The sequence below is a fragment of the Globicephala melas genome, chromosome 4 (assembly GCF_963455315.2).
Source record: "Globicephala melas chromosome 4, mGloMel1.2, whole genome shotgun sequence".
In the NCBI taxonomy this organism is placed as follows: Eukaryota; Metazoa; Chordata; class Mammalia; order Artiodactyla; family Delphinidae; genus Globicephala; species Globicephala melas.
The window spans coordinates 126685546-126704815 of NC_083317.1; the positions used below are offsets into that span (position 1 = coordinate 126685546).

The 19270-nt window shown below is 46.2% G+C and overlaps 1 protein-coding gene across 4 annotated transcripts in view; it reads right to left on the reverse strand.

Annotated features, from left to right (window-relative positions):
* Window positions 1-19270, reverse strand: part of ESYT3 (extended synaptotagmin 3) — a 56838-nt gene that overhangs the window by 26358 nt on the left and 11210 nt on the right. For all 4 annotated transcript variants that reach the window (XR_009563825.2, XM_060298563.2, XM_030873386.3 and 1 more), the window contains exons 2-3: window positions 10444-10485; window positions 8956-9090 (exon numbers count right to left, since the gene is read on the reverse strand). Coding sequence is in view for 3 of the 4 variants with exons in the window: in XM_060298563.2 (XP_060154546.1) it covers window positions 8956-9090; window positions 10444-10485 (177 nt within the window). In the remaining variant the exon portion in view is untranslated. The remainder of the gene's footprint in view (window positions 1-8955; window positions 9091-10443; window positions 10486-19270) is intronic.

Consider the following 19270-nt stretch of genomic DNA (forward strand, 5'->3'; position numbering starts at 1 on the left):
TCAGCTTTTGTAAAAGTACAACTTGTTGTGATTTATTTTCTCATACGTTCTCATATTTATTCAACATTCATTTTTGACCTGGTTTTACACTTTAAGTTTAAAATTCTTTTTCTTTGCCCTGGCCGCCTCCTCCCCAAGCTGTGTGGATGAAAGGCTCTTGGTGCTGCAGCCAGGAGTCAGTGCTATGCCTCTGAGGTGGGAGAACCAACTTCAGGACACTGGTCCACAAGAGACCTCCCAGCTCCACGTAATATCAAATGGCGAAAATCTCCCAAAGATCTTCATCTCAACACTAACACCCAGCTTCACTCAAAGACCAGCAAGCTACAGTGCTGGACACCCTATGCCAAACAACTAGCAAGACAGGAACATAACCCCACCCATTAGCAGAGAGGCTGCCTAAAATCATAATAAGTCCACAGACACCCCAAAACACACCACCAGACGTGGACCTGCCCACCAGAAAGACAAGATCCAGCCTCATCCACCAAAACACAGGCACTAGTCCCCTCCACCAGGAAGCCTACACAACCCATTGAACCAACTTTAGCCACTGGGGACAGACACCGAAAACAATGGGAACTACGAAATTGCAGACTGCAAAAAGGAGACCCCAAACACAGTAAGGTAAGCAAAATGAGAAGACAGAAAAACACACAGCAGATGAAGGAGCAAGATAAAAACCCACCAGACCTAACAAATGAAGAGGAAATAGGCAGTCTACCTGAAAAAGAATTCAGAATAATGATAGTAAAGATGATCCAAAATCTTGGAAATAGAATAGACAAAATGCAAGAAACATTTAACAAGGACCTAGAAGAACTAAAGATGAAACAAGCAATGATGAACAACACAATAAATGAAATTAAAAATACTCTAGAAGGGATCAATAACAGAATAGCTGAGGCAGAAGAACGGATAAGTGACCTGGAAAATAAAGCAGTGGAAATAACTACTGCAGAGTAGAATAAAGAAAAAAGAATGAAAAGAACTGAGGACAGTCTCAGAGACCTCTGGGACATTAAATGCACCAACATTTGAATTATAGGGGTTCCAGAAGAAGAAGAGAAAAAGAAAGGGCCTGAGAAAATATTTGAAGAGATTATAGTTGAAAACTTCCCTAATATGGGAAAGGAAGTAGTTCATCAAGTCCAGGAAGCAGAGAGAGTCCCATACAGGATAAATCCAAGGAGAAACACGCCAAGACACATATTAATCAAACTGTCAAAAATTAAGTACAAAGAAAACATATTAAAAGCAGCAAGGGAAAAACAACAAATAACACACAAGGGAATCCCCATAAGGTTAACGGCTGATCTTTCAGCAGAAACTCTGCAAGCCAGAAGGGACAAGCAGGACATATTTAAAGTGATGAAGGAGAAAGACCTACAACCAAGATTACTCTACCCAGCAAGGATCTCATTCAGATTGGATGGAGAAATTAAAACCTTTACAGACAAGCAAAAGCTGAGAGAGTTCAGCACCACGAAACCACCTTTACAACAAATGCTAAAGGATCTTCTCTAGGCAAGAAACACAAGAGAAGAAAAAGACCTACAATAACAAACCAAAAACAATTAAGAAAATGGGAATAGGAACATACATATCGATAATTACCTTAAATGTAAATGGATTAAATGCTCCCACCAAAAGACACAGACTGGCTGAATGGATACAAAAACAAGACCCATATATATGCTGTCTACAAGAGACCCACTTCAGACCTAGGGACACATACAGGCTGAAAGTGAGGGGATGGAAAAAGATATTCCATGCAAATGGAAACCAAAAGAAAGCTGGAGTAACAATTCTCATATCAGACAAAATAGACTTTAAAATAAAGACTATTAGAAGAGACAAAGAAGGACACTACATAATGATCAAGGGATCGATCCAAGAAGAAGATATAACAATTGTAAATATCTATGCACCCAACATAGGAGTACCTCAATACATAAGGCAAATACTAACAGCCCTAAAAGGGGAAATCGACAGTAACACATTCATAGTAGGGGACTTTAACACCCCACTTTCACCAATGGACAGATCATCCAAAATGAAAATAAATAAGGAGACACAACCTTTAAATGATACATTAAACAAGATGGACTTAATTGATATTTAAAGGACATTCCATCCAGAAACAACAGAATACACATTCTTCTCAAGTGCTCATGGAACATTCTCCAGGATAGATCATATCTTGGGTCACAAATCAAGCCTTGGTAAATTTAAGAATATTGAAATCATATCAAGTATCTTTTCCGACCACAACGCTATGAGGCTAGGTATCAACTACGGGAAGAAATCTGTAAAAAATACAAACACATGGAGGCTAAACAATACTCTACTGAATAACAAAGTGATCACTGAAGAAATCAAAGAGGAAATAAAAAAATACCTAGAAACAAATGACAATGGAGACACGATGACCCAAAACCTATGGGATGCAGCAAAAGCAGTTCTAACAGGGAAGTTTAAAGCAATACAATCCTACCTTAAGAAACAGGAAACATCTCAAATAAACAACCTAACCTTGAACCTAAAGCAATTAGAGAAAGAAGAACAAAAAACCCCCAAAGTTAGCAGAAGGAAAGAAATCATAAAGATCAGATCAGAAATAAATGAAAAAGAAATGAAGGAAATGATAGCAAAGATCAATAAAACTAAAAGCTGGTTCTTTGAGAAGATAAACAAGATAGATAAACCATTAGCCAGACTCATCAAAAATAAAGGGAGAAGGCTCAAATCAATAGAATTAGAAATGAAAAAGGAGAAGTAACAACTGACACTGCAGAAATACAAAAGAACATGAGAGATTACTACAAGCAACTCTATGCCAATAAAATGGACAACCTGGAAGAAATGGACAAATTCTTAGAAATGAACAACCTGCCAAGACTGAATCAGGAAGAAATGGAAAATATGAACAGACCAATCACAAGCACTGAAATTGAAACTATGATTAAAAATCTTCCAACAGGGCTTCTCTGGTGGTGCAGTGGTTGAGAATCTGCCTGCTAATGCAGGGGACACGGGTTTGAGCCCTGGTCTGGGAAGATCCCACATGACTCAGAGCAACTAAGCCCGTGAGCCACAACTACTGAGCCTGTGCGTCTGGAGCCTATGCTCTGCAACAAGAGAGGCTGAGATAGTGAGAAGACCACGCACTACAATGAAGAGTGGCCCCTGCTTGCCACAACTAGAGAAAGCCCTCGCACAGAAACGAAGACCCAACACAGCCAAAAATAAATTAAAAAAAAAAAGTAAAAAAAAAAAAAATCTTCCAACAAACAAAAGCCCAGGATCAGATGGCTTCACAGGCGAATTCTTTCAAAAATTTAGAGAAGAGCTAACACCTATCCTTCTCAAAATCTTCCAAAATATAGCAGAGGGAGGAACACTCCCAAACTCATTCTACAAGACCACCATCACCCTGATACCAAAACCAGACAAGGATGTCACAAAGAAAGAAAACTATAGGCCAATATCACTGATGAACATAGATGCAAAAATCCTCAACAAAATAGTAGCAAACAGAATCCAACAGCACATTAAAAAGATCATACACCATGATCAAGTGGGCTTTATTCCAGGAATGCAAGGATTCTTCAATATACGCAAATCAATCAAAGTGATACACCATATTAACAAACTGAAGGAGAAAAACCATATGGTCATCTCAATAAATGCAGAGAAAGCTTTTGACAGAATTCAACACCCATTTATGATAAAAACCCTCCAGGAAGTAGGCATAGAAGGAACTTTCCTCAACATAATAAAGGCCATATATGACAAACCCACAGCCAACATCGTCCTCAATGGTGAAAAGCAAAGCATTTCCACTAAGATCAGGAAAAAGACAAGGTTGCCCACTCTCACCACTCTTATTCAACATAGTTTTGGAAGTTTTAGCCACAGCAATCAGAGAAGAAGAGGAAATAAAAGGAATCCAAATCGGAAAAGAAGAAGTAAAGCTGTCACTGTTTGCAGATGACATGATACTATACATAGAGAATCCTAAAGATGCTACCAGAAAACTACTAGAGCTAATCAATGAATCTGGTAAAGTAGCAGGATACAAAATTAATGCACAGAAATCTCTGGCATTCCTATACACTAGTGATGAAAAATCTGAAAGTGAAATCAAGAAAACACTCGCATTTACCACTGCAACAAAAAGAATAAAATATCTAGGAATAAACCTACCTAAGGAGACAAAAGACCTGTGTGCAGAAAATTATAAGACACTGATGAAAGAAATTAAAGATGATACAAATAGATGGAGAGATATACCATGTTCTTAGATTGGAAGAATCAACATTGTGAAAATGACTCTACTACCCAAAGCAATCTCCAAATTCAATACAATCCCTATCAAACTACCACTGGCATTTTTCACAGAACTAGAACAAAAAATTTCACAATTTGTATGGAAACACAAAAGACCCCGAATAGCCAAAGCAATCTTGAGAACGAAAAACAGCTGGAGGAATCAGGCTCCCTTACTTCAGACTATACTACAAAGCTACAGTAATCAAGAGAGTATGGTACTGGCACAAAAACAGAAATATAGATCAATGGAACAGGATAGAAAGCCCAGAGATAAACCCATGCACATATGGTCACCTTATTTTTGATAAAGGAGGTAGGAATGTACAGTGGAGAAAGGACAGCCTCTTCAATAAGTGGTGCTGGGAAAACTGGACAGGTACATGTAAAAGTATGAAATTAGAACACTCCCTAACACCATACACAAAAATAAACTCAAAATGGATTAAAGACCTAAATGTAAGGCCAGAAACTATCAAACTCTTAGAGGAAAACATAGGCAGAACACTCTATGACATAAATCACAGCAAGATCCTTTTTGACCCACCTCCTAGAGAAATGGAAATAAAAACAAAAATAAACAAATGGGACCTAATGAAACTTCAAAGCTTTTGCACAGCAAAGGAAACCATAAACAAGACCAAAAGACAACCCTCAGAATGGGAGAAAATATTTGCAAATGAAGCAACTGACAAAGGATTAATCTCCAAAATTTACAAGCAGCTCATGCAGCTCAATAACAAAAAAACAAACAACCCAATCCAAAAATGGGCAGAAGACCTAAATAGACATTTCTCCAAAGAAGATATACAGACTGCCAACAAACACATGAAAGAATGCTCAACATCATTAATCATTAGAGAAATGCAAATCAAAACTACAATGAGATATCATCTCACACCACTCAGAATGGCCATCATCAAAAAATGTAGAAACCGTAAATGCTGGAGAGGGTGTGGAGAAAAGGGAACACTCTTGCACTGCAGGTGGGAATGTGGATTGGTATAGCTACTATGGAGAACAGTATGGAGGTTCCTTAGAAAACTACAAATAGAACTACCATATGACCCAGCAATCCCACTACTGGGCATATACACTGAGAAAACCATAATTCAAAAAGAGTCATGTACCAAAATGTTCATTGCAGCTGTATTTACAATAGCCAGGAAATGGAAGCAACCTAAGTGTCCATCATCGGATGAATGGATAAAGATGTGGCACATATATACAATGGAATATTACTCAGCCATAAAAAGAAACGAAATTGAGCTATTTGTAATGAGGTGGATGGACCTAGAGTCTGTCATACAGAGTGAAGTAAGTCAGAAAGAGAAAGACAAATACCATATGCTAACACATATATATGGAATTTAAGAAAAAAAATGTCATGAAGAACCTAGGGGTAAGACAGGAATAAAGACACAGACCTACTAGAGAATGGACTTGAGGATATGGGGAGGGGGAAGGGTAAGGTGTGACAAAGCGAGAGAGTGGCATGGACATATATACACTACCAAATGTAAAATAGCTAGCTAGTGGGAAGCAGCCGCATAGCACAGGGAGATCAGCTCGGTGCTTTGTGACCGCCTAGAGGGTTGGGATAAGGCGGGTGGGAGGGAGGGAGATGCAAGAGGGAAGAGATATGGGAACATATGTATATGTATAACTGATTCACTTTGTTATAAAGCAGAAACTAACACACCATTGCAAAGCAATTATACTCCAATAAAGATATAAAAAAAAAATTCTTTTCCTTTAAGAGGGCCCCCAGAATTGTAGAAGCTTTAGGCCACACAGCACCTGGCTTGATGTAGAAGACCAAGAAAAACCAGCAGAAGCCTCGGGAGGAGGAAGGGGCCTGTCACCGACCTGCCCCAGCCTGAAGTCTGCTCCTGGGCTGGGGGCTGGTTTGCGGGCACCTGTGGGAGCTCAGCCAGCCCCAAGACCCCCATCTGCAGAGACCAGCCCTGGAGAAGGCTGCCTGCCTGGAGGCCCCGCCACAGAGAGGAGGGATTACCACTGTGAGCATTTCCTCTGTGCCAGGCAGGGCGGCCCTGGCTCAGGGCTCACAGTGAGTGTGGGGCGTCAGCCTGGCCAGGTGCCCCACGTGCAGCACTGCTCACCCACCCACGCAGAATGGCCCTGACGCCAGGCCTGTTAGTCATGCTTCACAACCACCCTTAGAAGTGATTCCTTTCTTTTTACAGATGAGGAAACTGGAGCTCAGAGAGGTTAAGTCACTGGCCCAAGGTCATCGCAGCAGTGAGCAGAGTTGGGCATGGACGTGGGAATCAGAGGAAGCAGGAAACACTCATGGGCGTGAAGGGAGTGGGTGTAGTGAGCGCACTGAGCCTGGCCAAGCCCAGGAAGGTCAGGTGAGGAAGGCCTCTGTGATGCCCCCGCCTTCCCCCGCAGTGCAGAGGAGAGGGGTGGGAGAGCTAAGAGGGGTGGGAGGAGCCAGGACACGAAGGGCTTTGAATGCAGGGCCAGAAGCCAGCGATTTCTCCTGCGGGGCTGGGGCATCTGGTCAACTTGCAGGTGCCCCCCCCACCGCCCCCCCCACCCCCGCCAGGTTTTCGTGACAGGGTGAAAATCATCTCTCAGGATTAGCCACTCCTAGTGAGATGGGAGATGGCTGGGTCCCTGGCTGGACAGCTGGTGTTTGGCAAGCGGAGTCAATTTGAAGCTTTGTTTTTCCCCAGACGCTCCAAGGACAAAGTTGGTGGCAAGAGCTGAGCTCTGCTGAAGTAAAGGGATAAGATGACCAGTCCTGAGGTCAAGGAAAACTTCTCCATCTTCACATGCGCAGGAAGGCTCCTTGGGGGTCAAAAAGGGAGGGGGCGCCCCCCTATAATAAGTGTGGACATGCACCCACAGTCCTCTGCGGTGGGATCCATCTTAGCAAAAAGTTGCGCACGCATCTTGGGGAGGGTCCTAGGACCAGTCAGATGTGGGAAAAGAAATGAGACCATTGGCCAAATGTAAACGGAGACCCGGAAGAACTGCCCTACATAAGACGATTTAACGGCCTCTACGGCCCTCCTCCTCATTAGGGAGGACGCCCACCGCCTTTCTCTCTGGGTGTGTATTTCTGCCTCGATTCTGCCTTAAACAATTTCTCCGCGTGTTCTCTCACATGTTATGCTGTGTCTCTGATAATAAACTTTGTACCTGTTTTTACAGCTTTTGCCTCCTTGAAACATTCTTGCTTTCAAATGGGGGCAAGTGTCAGGGCCACTTTGCTTCTAGCCTATAGCCCCCGGTGGTCTAGCGGTTAGGATTCCTGGTTTTCATCCAGGCTCCCCAGGGCCAATTCCTGGGTCTTAGGGAACTAAGATCTTGCTTCAGGACCGCTCACTGCTGTCTCTCTGACATCACTAGGCCTGCCTGCTTCCGCCACCAGCAAGGGCCCGCTGTCCCACAGGCATCACCACCCAACAAGCAGCCTGGCCGGGCAGGCTCTGCTATGAACACAGCGGTCCGCAAGCTTCCTACCTCTTTGCCTGCTGAGTTCTTCAAACGCCAACTCAGACATCACCCCTCCCAGAAGTCCTCCCTGACTACCACACTCCCACGCCCCGCCACTGCTGAAGCCACGGGTTCCTCCACGTCGTGCATGCACTGCCATGGGGGTGTCCATCACCCACCAGCTTGTATGTCTGTCTCCACGACAGGACAGGGCCCTTCCTGAAGGCAGGGGCACAGCCACACCATCTCTGTGTACAGTGCCTTGCGTACGGCTGTGCTCAGGAAGCCACACGTGAGTGAAACAGGGAAAGAACAAATGAGCCAACAGATGCTGGGACGAGCGAGTCCTGGCAGAGCCTGAGTGGCTTCAGCCAGAACCTGCAGGGCTCAGGTAAGCCTGATCTGCCGCCACTCGGGAGGCCAGCGGGGCACACACCCCGGGGCTGGCCAACAGCTCTCATCAGGCTGGCCTGCCCTCTGCATCTGCTTCTTTTGGAGCTGACCAGATACCAGCGCCTCTGATTTGCGGGGTGATGGAGCTCACAGCGGCTCTGCCTGGGGTATGCATTTTCTGATGATCAAAATAACACTTTTACATCAGTGGGGCACTGAGGGGCAGAAGGAGTGGGGCAAGAGGCTGGAATAGGAAATGCAGCCTAGAATAGGGACATGACATTAGGTGTGTTCAACACACACACTTTTATCCTGGGTCACCAAGTATCTTCACAGAACTAGCCTGGGCTTATAACACGGATAGCCAGCATCGACCAACAGGTAGAGAATTAGTCACTGCTTTGAGGCACTGACTATCCCACTCCACCGTGGTGAGTTCTCCCCAGCTGATGCTGAGGCTAGGAAGCGTGACTTGTACGTCTTTGTGTCAGGCTGGCTTCCACCACCACATGGCATGTTCTCTAAATTTTGCTTAAGAAGGGTGGAATTATTTCCCACCTCTCCTTTACCTTTTCTCTGAGCCAGGCTTCCCCGGAACCTGTAGAGATGGTGGTGATGGGACTAGGGGCTGAGGGGTTTAGCCTGAGGCCGAGAGGCTGGGAAGTGCAGGTGGGGAATGGGCCCCCTGTGAGTGACCCCTGGCAGGGGCTGGAGAAAAGCCTGCACCGTAGGTCCGGCTGCCCTGCCCGAGACAGCACTGACCTTCTGTCCGAAGTAGAGCTTGGAGAAGGTGAAGGTCCTCAGGTGCACGTTCTTCTCCCGGATCTTGGGCTCGAGTTTCTCCCGGAACTTGTTTTCTATGATCATGCTTAGGTAGGGCCAGATGTGGGAGATGACCTGGGAGGACAGGAAGGGGCCTTTGGTGGTCAGGTCTGTGCCCCCTGCCCCAGACCCATGGCTGCTCAGGGGTGGCCCTTATGCTGCAGCACCCATCTGCCTGCCTGACCCCCTGTCCCATCTACCCACCTATCCGTCCATCTGTCCATCAGACATCGGATAACTACAGCCGTGGTTCTCACTCTTACAGTTAGATCCCAAGATTTGCTGTCATTTCGCAGCCCACCATGAAATAGTCACCCGCTAAACTTAACATGATGAGGCCCTTTAGTTCTGTGCTAAAACATAAGCTACCTGAACAACACTGTGGTGTAAACAAGAAGTAGCACGTGCCAGAGGTTTAAGAAGAAAAGAAAAGAAAAAAAAAGCCACAGAAGAGAAATTTAAGTTGTTTCCTGTGGATTTAATTTTTTTTCTAGCAATCGGGGAAGGCTGCCTGTAGCTGAGTTCTGCAGCAGGATGACTCATGGTGCTGGGAACCAAGTGTAGGACCTGGGGAGAGGGAAGGTGGTGGAGAGATGGAACCTGGTGGCAGAAGATGGTGAGCAGATGGTAAGGAGCGGGGAGAGGGAGTTGGTTGGGGGGAGAGCAGCCCATATGTTCTGTTTGGGGCAAAGGCCTCTTCCATCTCTGGGACTTGGGCCTTAGTTTAAAGATGCAGCTCCTCCTTTACAAACCCTAATCAGAGGAGCCTAAAGGAAGTGCGGTTTCAGGGTTTAGCGCCCCTATCCCTCTCAGGCCTCGATGAGCCAGGCATTGTGGTGTTTTAATTACCTCATTAATACTCACAACAACCCCATGAGGCAGGGACCATCATTATTCCCATCGCACAAAGGAGGGGACCAACTCTGAGACGTTAGGCAACCTGCTCGAGGTTGCACAGCCAGTGCCGCCAGATCCGGGCTGGGAACCAGGCGAAACCCTGGTTCCCTGATCACCAGGCTGCTTCGGTGATCAGGAGCTGCTGTCAACTCCCGAATCACTGCCTTCCTCTCCCCAGGATGCGCTGATCTCGGCCTGGTGGGCCTGCATTTTGCTCTGTGCTTCTCTGTACTTTTAAGTTTTCTGCTGTGGCCATGCATTAATTTCACAATAAAAAATAGTTTCTTTTTAGAAAAGAAAGTCATTGGTGATGAGAAGAACCCGGAGGGTGGGAAGAGCAAGCGACAGGCAGAAGGCCCCCACCCCAGCGACTAAGGGCCATCTCTGCTCCTCCCCGGGCAGGGCTCCCACCAGGACCGCCTTGTCCACGCGCTGCCCGCCCCGTCCAGGCTTCGGGTGACTCAGCCAGGGCTGCAAGGGAAGACGAAGCCTGGAGTGAGGCCGGTGCCCCCAGGCCCACCCTGGCCTTACCTTGTTGGCCCACTCGACCCGCTCCACGTCCGGGAAGTGGATCTAGGGAACAGAAGCCCCGAGGGGAAGTTAGACTTGAGACCTGCCCGCTCTGCGGAAACAGGCGGGTTCCCACTCCCAAGCACAGAGCTGCACTGACCTACCCTGGAAACTGGAAGCTGGCCTGTCCTCAAGGAGTGCAGCAGGCGGCCAGGTGGGGGGACAACCAGCCTGAAGGCGCCCACGTGCAGCCTGACACTGACCTGACCTTGGCCGCCAGCTCCTGGCTCAGGAGGCACAGAGGGGCAGTTCTGCCACGACCCTCCGCCCTCCCCTCGCCCCTAGCCCACCTTCCCAGTGGAAGCGCAGAACCCCAACCCAGGCCTTCCCCAGGGTGACACCCGAGTTTGCTTCTTGCAGATTCTGTCCCCCTTATTCCCTTTAATGACACAAGTAATCATAACCCCTGTAGAAAAAATTAGCAAATACAGCTAAACGAAAGGGAAAAGCTTTTATGAGAGAACGCCGCCCGGTGATAACTGTCATTACCAGGTTGATGCGTTTCCTTCCAGTCTTTTCCAGAAACAAGTATGTGCAGTTTCCACAGAAATTGAGGTCACAGTGCTTTTTTGCAGGCTGCTTTTTTCACTTAATATATTGTGATTGTGCTGACTCCAGAGGTAACTGGTGCCAATATAAAAGGCCAAAAGGGGCACCATGTTGTTTCCAGGGGCAACTGGGGAGTGGACGTGCCCCTCCTTGGCTCTCGGCCCCCCCCCCCCAAGCCCCCTCGTCCCCGGCAGGGAGGCTCCTGGGCCAGATCCTATGGTCACAGCACAGCTCCCTCCAGGGCCTGCTGGGTGAGTCCCGCCACATCCCTTGGGTGGGTGGGGGTGTCCCTGAGGGGAATTGACAATCCTGTCGCCTAACCTGATTCTGAGGGTGCCGAACCCCCTCCCCACAAGTCTCAGTCTCAGAATATGTCTACTGAGTGCACTACCCCCCCTCACGAGGGCCGCCCCTGCACCACCACCAGGGTTTTCTGGGATGGACAGCGTAAGAGTGTATGGGTGCCCGGCACAGAACACGGATCAGTAAAACGGAAGGGACGGCCATCACTATCACCGTGCCGCAAGTCCCCGGAGGACGAGGCCAACTCCGGATCAGATCCACGGTGGGCCTGGGACCTCCGAAGGTGGAGAAAGGGCCTGCCCTTCCCACCTGGGGGCTCGGAAGGCACACTGTCCAGGGACTGAGTAAACGCGTCCTGCAGTTCACACACCTGGTGCAGTCCTGCCAAGTGCCAGGCCCTGAGCTAGTTCCGGGGATGCCCCGAGGGCCCAAACGCAGACCTAGGCCTAGGCCACTCGCCCAGGAGGAGACGGAGAGAGATTTCATTCTCTCAGGAGCAGTTTTTAACAGCCTTGACAGTTCAGGGGAGCTCAGTGCTTCTGAGACTCCTGGGACATCACGCCATTCGCCCAGCCTCAGTTTCCCCACCTCTGGGCAGTGTGGCCCATACCAACTTGGAGAAGCGTCTAATATTCCCAGGTGCTGCCAGAAAAATACTGCCTGGTTCCCAGAAGGGGAGCCAGCCCAGCCCAGGAACAGAAGGGAATCATCGGGGGAGTAGGGGGCCAGGAGCCAGGGTCAGCCCGGCCAGTTCACCACACATGCACTGCAGCTGTCCTGGGCCAGGTCCCAAGCTGGGTTCCAGCCAAGTGTAGGGTGAGACCCTTCCATTTCTCCCTATTACACTCACTGCCCAGCACTGAAGTAAAAACTCCTGCACGTGGGTCTGAAACAGACCTCTTTCTCCATGGTGATTGCTCCATTCACCACCCTCTTAGACTTCCCTTCCTCCAGGCAGCCTTTCCAGGTTGCTCAAGCTGGGGCTAGGTGTCCCTAGTACGCGTTGCTGCTTCTCCATCACAGCTTTCAACACACCTTATTAGAGCCGCTTGGTCTTCCACCTGCCTCCTTACCAGACCACAAGCTCTGGTGGGCTGACTCAGCCGTGCTTCCTGTTAGCACCTGTCCCTGGTGTATGAATGTCTTAATAACTATTTGTGGAATGAATGAATGTATGAATGAATGAATGCAAGGTCTTGTCCTCAAGGAGTGCTCAGGTTGGTGAAGGAAGCATGCAATTAACAGGCTATTCCAGTACAGGATCAGCACCAAGGCAGGGGGAGGGGCACCGCCACAAAGGGGAGTTTGCTTACAGTGGGGCTGTCACTGGTGCCTCTGCTCCTCTTGTGCCCAAGCCTACGGGCTGGACCCCTCACACCCTTCCTGCTGTCCCAACGCTGCACTTCCCATCCCGTCCCCACACACCCTATGTGCGTACCCCTTCCAACGTCCTGCACCCCCGTCCATGTGATTCTCACCCCGGGAAGCTGAGAAGCTCTGATCAGCTGAACCCTGGAAAGGTGGTCCAGCTTTTGCCCACACTTGGGATCTAGTCAGACGCAGATGCCTGCACTGCCTCACGCCTACTGAATCAGTAGGCGTGGGCCTTCCAATTTATTTTTAACAAGCTCCTGGCGTGATCCTGAGGTTCAGTCAGGGTTGATGGGAGGCACCGATGACCTGCCCAACCCTGCATTAGAGTGACCCACACTCACCCTGACGCTGAGGACAGCAATGGAATGCCCAGGGCCCACTCTGAGGACGTTGTCATGGTCTCTCCTGGCCACCCATGCCTGTATTTGAGGCTCCTGTCTAAAAGATTCCCCCAGAGAGTGAGTCTGAACCCCTGACCAGAGCAGCGATTCAGACAAAGAAAATAAGAGACCATCAAGACAGCTTATTCTGCCTTAGGCACCTGTAGGGCCTCCCTGGGTCCGAATCTCAGCCATGTCATCCCTCCCCAGGGAGCCAACACAAGGGCCGGGCCACCTTCTTTGTGACTGCCCCTGAGTAAGTCCTGGACCAGGGAAGGAAATGCTGACATTCATGGGGCAGCTGCTTACACCATGCTTCCTCAATTCCATGAAGACAAATGAGTCTGTTCTCCCATTATAATCTGGACCTTTCCCTACTCCAAATTCTCAAAGTTATTCTACTTTTTTTTTTGCGGTACGCGGGACTCTCACGGTTGTGCCTCTCCCGCTGCGGAGCACAGGCTCCGGACGCGCAGGCTCAGTGGCCATGGCTCACGGGCCCAGCCGCTCCGCGGCATGTGGGATCTTCCTGGACCGGGGCACGAACCCGTGTCCCCTGCATCGGCAGGCAGACTCTCAACCACTGCGCCACCAGGGAAGCCCGTATTCTATGTTTTTATCTACTGGTTTTGTGTTTTAGTTTTCGCATTTAAAATCTGTCTGGAATTTTTTTTATAGCAGGTGAGATAGGCGTATAATTTCTCTCCACACTCTCACTAAGGCAATTTTTTTTAAACATCTTTATTGGAGTATAATTGCTTTACAATTTTGTGTTAGTTTCTGCTGTATAACAAAGTGAATCAGCTATATATATACATATATCCCCATATCTCCTCCCTGTTGCATCTCCCTCTCACCCTCCCTATCCCACCCCTCTAGGTGGTCACAAAGCACCGAGCTGATCTCCCTGTGCTATGCGGCTGCTTCCCACTAGCTATCTACTTTACATTTGGTAGTGTATATATGTCCATGCCTCTCTCTCACTTCGTCCCAGCTTACCCTTCCCCCTCCCTGTGTCCTCAAGTCCATTCTCTATGTCTGCATCTTTATTCCTGTCCTGCCCCTAGGTTCTTCAGAACCTTTTTTTTTTTTTTTTTTTTAGATTCCATATATATGTGTTAGCATACAGTATTTGTTTTTCTCTTTCTGACTTACTTCACTTTGTATGACAGACTCCAGGTCCATCTACCTCACTACAAATAACTCAATTTCGTTTCTTTTTATGGCTGAGTAATATTCCACTGTATATATGTGCCACATCTTCTTTATCCATTCATCTGTTGATGGACACTTAGGTTGCTTCCATGTCCTGGCTATTGTAAATAGAGCTGCAATGAACATTGTGGTACATGACTCTTTTTGAATTATGGTTTTCTCAGGGTATATGCCCAGTAGTGGGATTCTGGGTCGTATGGTAGTTTTATTTTCACTAAGGCAATTTTATAATAACATACAAAAAAGGAAGGAAGGGAGGGAGCGAGGGAGGAAAAGAAAGAAGCCCATGTTTCCTCCTAACTAGTGAAGCTACTTCCCTCACACATCAGCTTCCCATGTGTACATTGGTGTGTTTCAGGACTTGGCATTGACCTCCATGGTCTGTTTGCCTGTTTCTGCATCAGTACCACACTGTTTTAATCTCTACGGCTTTACAATATGATCTGGGTAGGGTGATTCCCCTCCTTTTGCTTTTCTTTTTCAAACTGATTTAGATAATAGTAGGTATTTATACTTCCATATGAATTTTAGAATCATCTTGTCAGTCTCCCTGCCAAAATCCTCCTGAGATTTTGATTGTTGTATTCCTGAATATATAGATTAATTTGTGGGAGGACTGATCTCTTTACTACATTTTGCATCCATGAACAGAATATTTCCCTTTATTTATTCACATTTGATTGTATTCACATTTAGGATCATAACTTTTTTTCTACCAAAGTCCTGTACATTTTTTGTTACTTTGTGGGTTTTATAGTTATTAAAAATGGTATTTCATTTTCTGGGCAACTTTTGTTGAAAGTTGTTACTAGTTCTAATTGTTTGTTAATTCTCATAGGTAACTTACAAACATTTATAATCTCCAAATAATAACAATTTTTTTCTTTCCGCTCCCCATCCTTATCCTTACTTGCTTCTCTTGGCCAGTCCTCTGGTACTACGCAGGCACACTGGTGATAGCAAGCAGCTCTGTCTGGTTCCTGACCACAAAAGAAAGTTTCTCCAGGGCTTCCCTGGTGGCGCAGTGGTTGAGAGTCTGCCTGCCGATGCAGGGGACACGGGTTCATGCCCCGGTCCGGGAAGATCCCACATGCCGTGGAGTGGCTGGGCCCGTGAGCCATGGCCGCTGAGTCTGCGTGTCCGGAGCCTGTGCTCCGCAACGGGAGAGGCCACAACAGTGAGAGGCCCGCGTACCGCACAAAAAAAAAAAAAAGAAAAGAAAGTTTCTCAATTAAGCACAATTTTTGCTATAGATTTTGGAGGACAGCCTCTATCAGACTGAGGAAGTTCTTTTCAATTCCTAAATTTCCAAGAGCTCTCATTATAAATGGGTATTGAACTATATTCAATACTTTCTCATATCTATTGAGATAATCATGTTATTTTTTTCCCTTTCATCCATTAATGTGGTCAACTTAACTGATATTTCTTTCTAAAACAGGACCATCACTAGTTCCCGGGATAAACCCTACTTGAACTATTTAGCTGGCCTGATATTTCATTTAGGCTTTATACACTAATGATCCAGAGTGCTACCTACAGCTTTTGCTCTTGTACAATTCCTATCTGGTTTTGGTATAAAGATTTTATGATAAATTGTAAAATGAGTGGGACAGCTATCCTTATCCTTCTATTTTCTGAAACAACTTGTAAATATAGGAATTATCTGATCGATGGAATTTAGCATATCTTACCTCTGAAACCATCTTAGCCTGAGACTTTTGTGGATGGTAAATTACCATGTCTCTCTGTAGAGGTTAATGGTGTATTCAAGGTCTACAGATCTTAGTCTGGTAATCTTGGCATTTATATTTTTCTAGAAATGTGTCTAGTTCATCCAGGTTTTCATGTGTCTTGATATATAGTCATTTACAATATTTTATTCTTTTAATCTGTTATATCTGTAGTTATTTCTGCCTTTTTTCATTCTATATTTTATTTTCTATTTTTTTCATGATCAAGCTTGACAAAGTTTTGTCTATTATATTAATCTTTTGAGAGAATGAACTTCAGTTGTTAATAATTTTCTTTCCCCTTTACCTTTATTTTAAAAATTTTTTGTTCATTTTCATCCCTATATTTATCATTTCCTTCCTTCTTATTTCTTTGATCGAAATCTGTTGTTCTTTTATGTTCTTAGGGTCAACTCTATGAGTTTTAGAGTTGAATCATTTATTTTCAGTTTTTCTTGTTTCATGATCAATTCAAAGTTATAAATTCCCTTACAATTTTTAAGTTTTTTCATCATTATTCATCATTATTCAGCTCTCAGTTTTTGTAATTTCCATCATGACTTCCTCTTAAACAATGATTTTTTAAAATAGTAATATTTTAAAATATCTAGATGCACGAGATATCTATACCTATTTTTGTTTCCTAATTTAACTTCTTTATGATCTGAACAGTCTGTAGGGTGGCAATTCACTGGAATATAGTGATAATTCCTTGGTGGCCTGGCACATGATTAATTTCTATGGTTGTTCCATGTATGATCAAGTTATTAATCATTTCCTTTTAATAGTCTTTCTCTTTGCTTACTTTTTGTCTACTTGATTTTCCATGTTCAAAGAGGAATATATGAAAATTTTCAAGCCAAAATGCTGATTTATCTACTTCTCTATGCAGTTCTGTCAGCTGTTGGTTTATATTTCAGGTTTATATTATGCAGTACATATATGGCCATGATGATTATATCTTAATTATGGCTCCCTTTATGAGCATATAACATCTTTCTTTGTCTTAAAGATATATCCGAGTTACAGTCTATCTTGTCTAAGATGAAAATTGCTACTACAGCTTTCTTTTGCTTCAAAGTTACCCAGTTGTATTTTTTTCATCCTATTTTCAGCCTTTTTGAGTTCATGTTATTTAATACTCATCTTAATCCTTTATTAGACCCATTTTCCAGATAAGGAAACTGAGGCTGAGAGGTTACTTAGAATCACCAGCTGTGGAGTGCTACAGCTGTGACCCAGATCTACGTCTGTCTGTGCTTTTCCACTCCACCACTCACTCCTCTTAAGAAAACATTACATACCACTGTTTTCCTCTCTTACAGAAAGTCTAATTGGACAGAGGACTGCCCTCATGGGACCTGAGGCTTCACCGGTAGGCCATGCTTTCTAGCTAAGGGTTCCACAGACACTTTCATTTGATCCTCCTCATGCTGTATAAAGTGAACAGCAAAGATGCAATTATCCCTGTTTTACATATGAGGAGAGGCTCAGAGACTAGTACTTGCCAAGATCAGTCAGGTGACCAGAACTCAGATTTTCTCACCTGAGCCCAGCCTTCAAATCTTTCTCTCATCTGTTTCCCCTCCCCTTAAGCCATCTGAAATATCAACATTTGAAGTCCATTTCTCAGTGGTTTTCTAACCTATCCCTTTTGCATTTAAAATTCCATCACTTTAAACCTCAGTTTTCTCAACCACAAGATGGGTACAATACTACCAACTTCACAAAGTTCCTGAGAAAACTAAATAAAACAATGCATGTAAGGAGCTCAGTACCCTTCCTGACTCAGAGTAAATGCTCCAGAAATGGTGATTCTTGATGGAAGTTGTACAGACCTCAGAGGTACGAACACTGACACTTCTGACCTCAGGTACATGCCAAGAACAAGATCACATGGGCTGTGTGTCCAGTTCTGTCTGACCCAAAGCCCGGCAAATTCCCTGGGTCTCCTAGTGCCTGCTGCTCTGCACTTTGGGAGACCACTGAGAAGGCAGAACAGAAGATAAGAAGAGGAGAACACAGCGCAAGTGGTTGAAGTGGAGGGGGAAGGACCACGTAGAGTCTTGTTTCTCTGGCCTCCGCTGATTGGCTGAGAGATCTGTGCCCCCAGATAATGAGTCACAGATAGCCTGGGCCCAATGCCTGCGAGGCTCCACGGGAAACTCTGCCCAATGCAGGAGCTCCACAGTGAGGTGGGGCAAAGCAGCCCGGTCAGAGCCTCCGTGTGTGACTTTCCCTTGCCAGGTAAACAAAGGGAAGGCAGAAAAAGAAGCCACATGGCTCACTGTCAGACTGAGTCCTAAAGTCACTTTTGTACCAATTCCCATGAGGCTGGGGGTAGCCGGGAGTCCTTGGGACCAGCTAGGAAGAGAGACACTCAAACCACCAGGCAACGCAAAGGGCTAGACTCTGAGTTTGAGCGATTCTCAAACTTTTCTGTATAAAAACACCACCTGGAGAGCTGGTGAAAATGTGGATTCTTGGGCTTCCCTGGTGGCGCAGTGGTTGAGAGTCCGCCTGCCTGTGCGGGGGACGCGGGTTCGTGCCCCGGTCCGGGAAGATCCCACATGCTGCGGAATGGCTGGGCCCGTGAGCCATGGCCGCTGAGCCTGCGCATCCGGAGCCTGTGCTCCGCAACGGGAGAGGCCACAACAGTGAGAGGCCCGCGTATCGCCAAAAAAAAAAAAAAAAATGTGGATTCTTGGTCGGGGCCTGGAAACTTGCATCTTTAACAAGTTCGCCAGCTTGTCCTGATCCTGGCGGTGGAGGATGTGGAAGCATGAGCACACAGGGCCCCCCAGGCTAGAGGACCTGTTCCAGCCCTGGAACTAGGTGGCTTTTCTGCTCCCTGGGGTTCCTGACCAAGGCTAGAGAGTCACAGCCTGTGTTTCCAGCTGCCACTCCTAGGCGAACATCAAATTCCTACCAGCAGCCTATGGCCCTCAATTCTTTTACAAGTCTTTTGGACCACAAAGAGCAAAGGGAGGCAAAAGCTAACAGGTGAAAAACACAATATCACGATTCTGCCTAGCCTGAGGCACTGCCCTTGCCCCTAGAAGGTGTCCTCACTCCCTTCCTGCAGCCTCAGGTTTCTCCTGACCGAGAGGAGTGAAGCTTCTCATTCCTGTGCTGCCCATAGGATCTACAATCAAGGAGATAATGGACAAAAATCTACTTCTAAATGGAGACAGAGCTCTGGAAGGTTCGTCTCCATAGAAACATGAACACTCT